At 42.5% G+C, this 1,521-nt stretch overlaps 1 protein-coding gene across 1 annotated transcript; it reads left to right on the top strand.

Annotated features, from left to right (window-relative positions):
• On the top strand, window positions 213–1,312 carry LOC109847707. Its single transcript, XM_020416938.1, has 3 exons — window positions 213–559; window positions 658–1,103; window positions 1,185–1,312. Exons 1-3 carry the CDS (start codon window positions 213–215, stop codon window positions 1,310–1,312), a joined length of 921 nt encoding a protein of 306 aa, XP_020272527.1.

Below are 1,521 nucleotides of genomic sequence, written 5' to 3'. Positions count from 1 at the left end.
AATATTACGTTGACAACATAGCAGTGAAAAGCCAACATAAAGGTGATCATCTTATAGACCTGAAGACAATGTTCGACATCATGCGAACACATCAGTTGAAGATGAATCCGACAAAATCGTTCCTTGGGGCATCGAGCAGAAAATTCCTGGAATTTATCGTTACATCCAAGGAAATTTCTCTTGATGCAGAGAAAATTTGTGCTATCCAAGACATGTCGCCTCTGAAGAATATCAAAAAACTCAGAGGCTTGCAAGGCAGATTGGCTTACATACAGAGATTCATATCTAATCTCTCGGGATGCTGCCAATCCTTCTCCAAACTCATGAAGAAGGGAGTATCTTTCGTGTGGGATGGAGATTGTCAGAAAGCATTTGAAGAGATCAAGAAATACTTCACTCAACCACCCATCCTTGTGGCTCCGATATCAGGAAAACCGTTCCTGCTATACGTGAGGGCTATAGATCATTCTCTTGGGGCATTATTGGCCCAAAATAATGACCAAGGACAAAAACAAGTCATCTACTACTTAAGTAGGACCATGATAGGAGCTGAACATCAGTATAATCCGGTCAAAAAAGAATGTCTTGCTTTAGTATTTGCAGTCCAAAAGATGCGACATTACCTGGTAGGACAAACAATTTATGTCATTTCTAAAGTAAATCCTTTGAGAGTCCTGATGACGAACCCATTATCTCTGAATTATCGGTTGGCAAAATGGAAATCCTCCTATCCCAATATGACATGCAATTCATGCCCCAAAAAGCTGTTAAAGGTCAAGCATTAGCGAACTTCTTAGCCGATCATCCAGTGCTAGGAACGTCTAAGCTTTATGAAGAATTGCCCGACGAAGTTGCCGAAGCTTGCGTAACTCAAGAGATTATGCAAGTATGGAAGTTATTCTTTGATGGTGCATCCAGAGCAAATCCTCATGGAGCAATTACTACAGGAGTGAGGGTCGTACTTGTTTCACCGAACGGTCATGTGATCCCAAGAGGATTTTCCTTGATTGAGCCCTGCACCAACAATGTAGCTGAGTATAACACGCTGCTGTTAGGAATGCAGTTTGTCGAGGAACTTAATATTCGGCATCTCGAGGCTTACGGTGACTCTCAGCTCATCGTAAATCAAGTCCGAGGGGAATACAAACTGTGCCATGAGGATTTGATCCCGTACTACTTCGCAGTGCTAAAGCAAGCCAAGAAGTTCAAAGGATTCTTCATTGGATATATTTTACGAGCTCAGAATGCTTATGCAGACGCCTTAGCCTCGCTGGCAACCTCACTAGCGTTGCCCCCAGGGTCGAAACCATGATTCCTATCACTGGACGTGAATTATATTGTTCCAAGCTTCCCATAGAAGAAAGTTCAGAGAAGACAATGACAGGAGAAGTCTGCACAACTTCAATGGAGATTAAACCCAAGAATTGACGCTTCCCGTATATCGATTACGTCTTATACGGGATTTTGCCTGATAATTCTAAGGAAGCAGCCACTATCAAATGAAAGGCCCTCCGATCCTAT

Source organism: Asparagus officinalis, chromosome 7 (genome assembly GCF_001876935.1).
Source record: "Asparagus officinalis chromosome 7, Aspof.V1, whole genome shotgun sequence".
NCBI classification, from domain to species: Eukaryota; Viridiplantae; Streptophyta; class Magnoliopsida; order Asparagales; family Asparagaceae; genus Asparagus; species Asparagus officinalis.
This window is presented reverse-complemented; position numbering and strand designations above follow the sequence as displayed.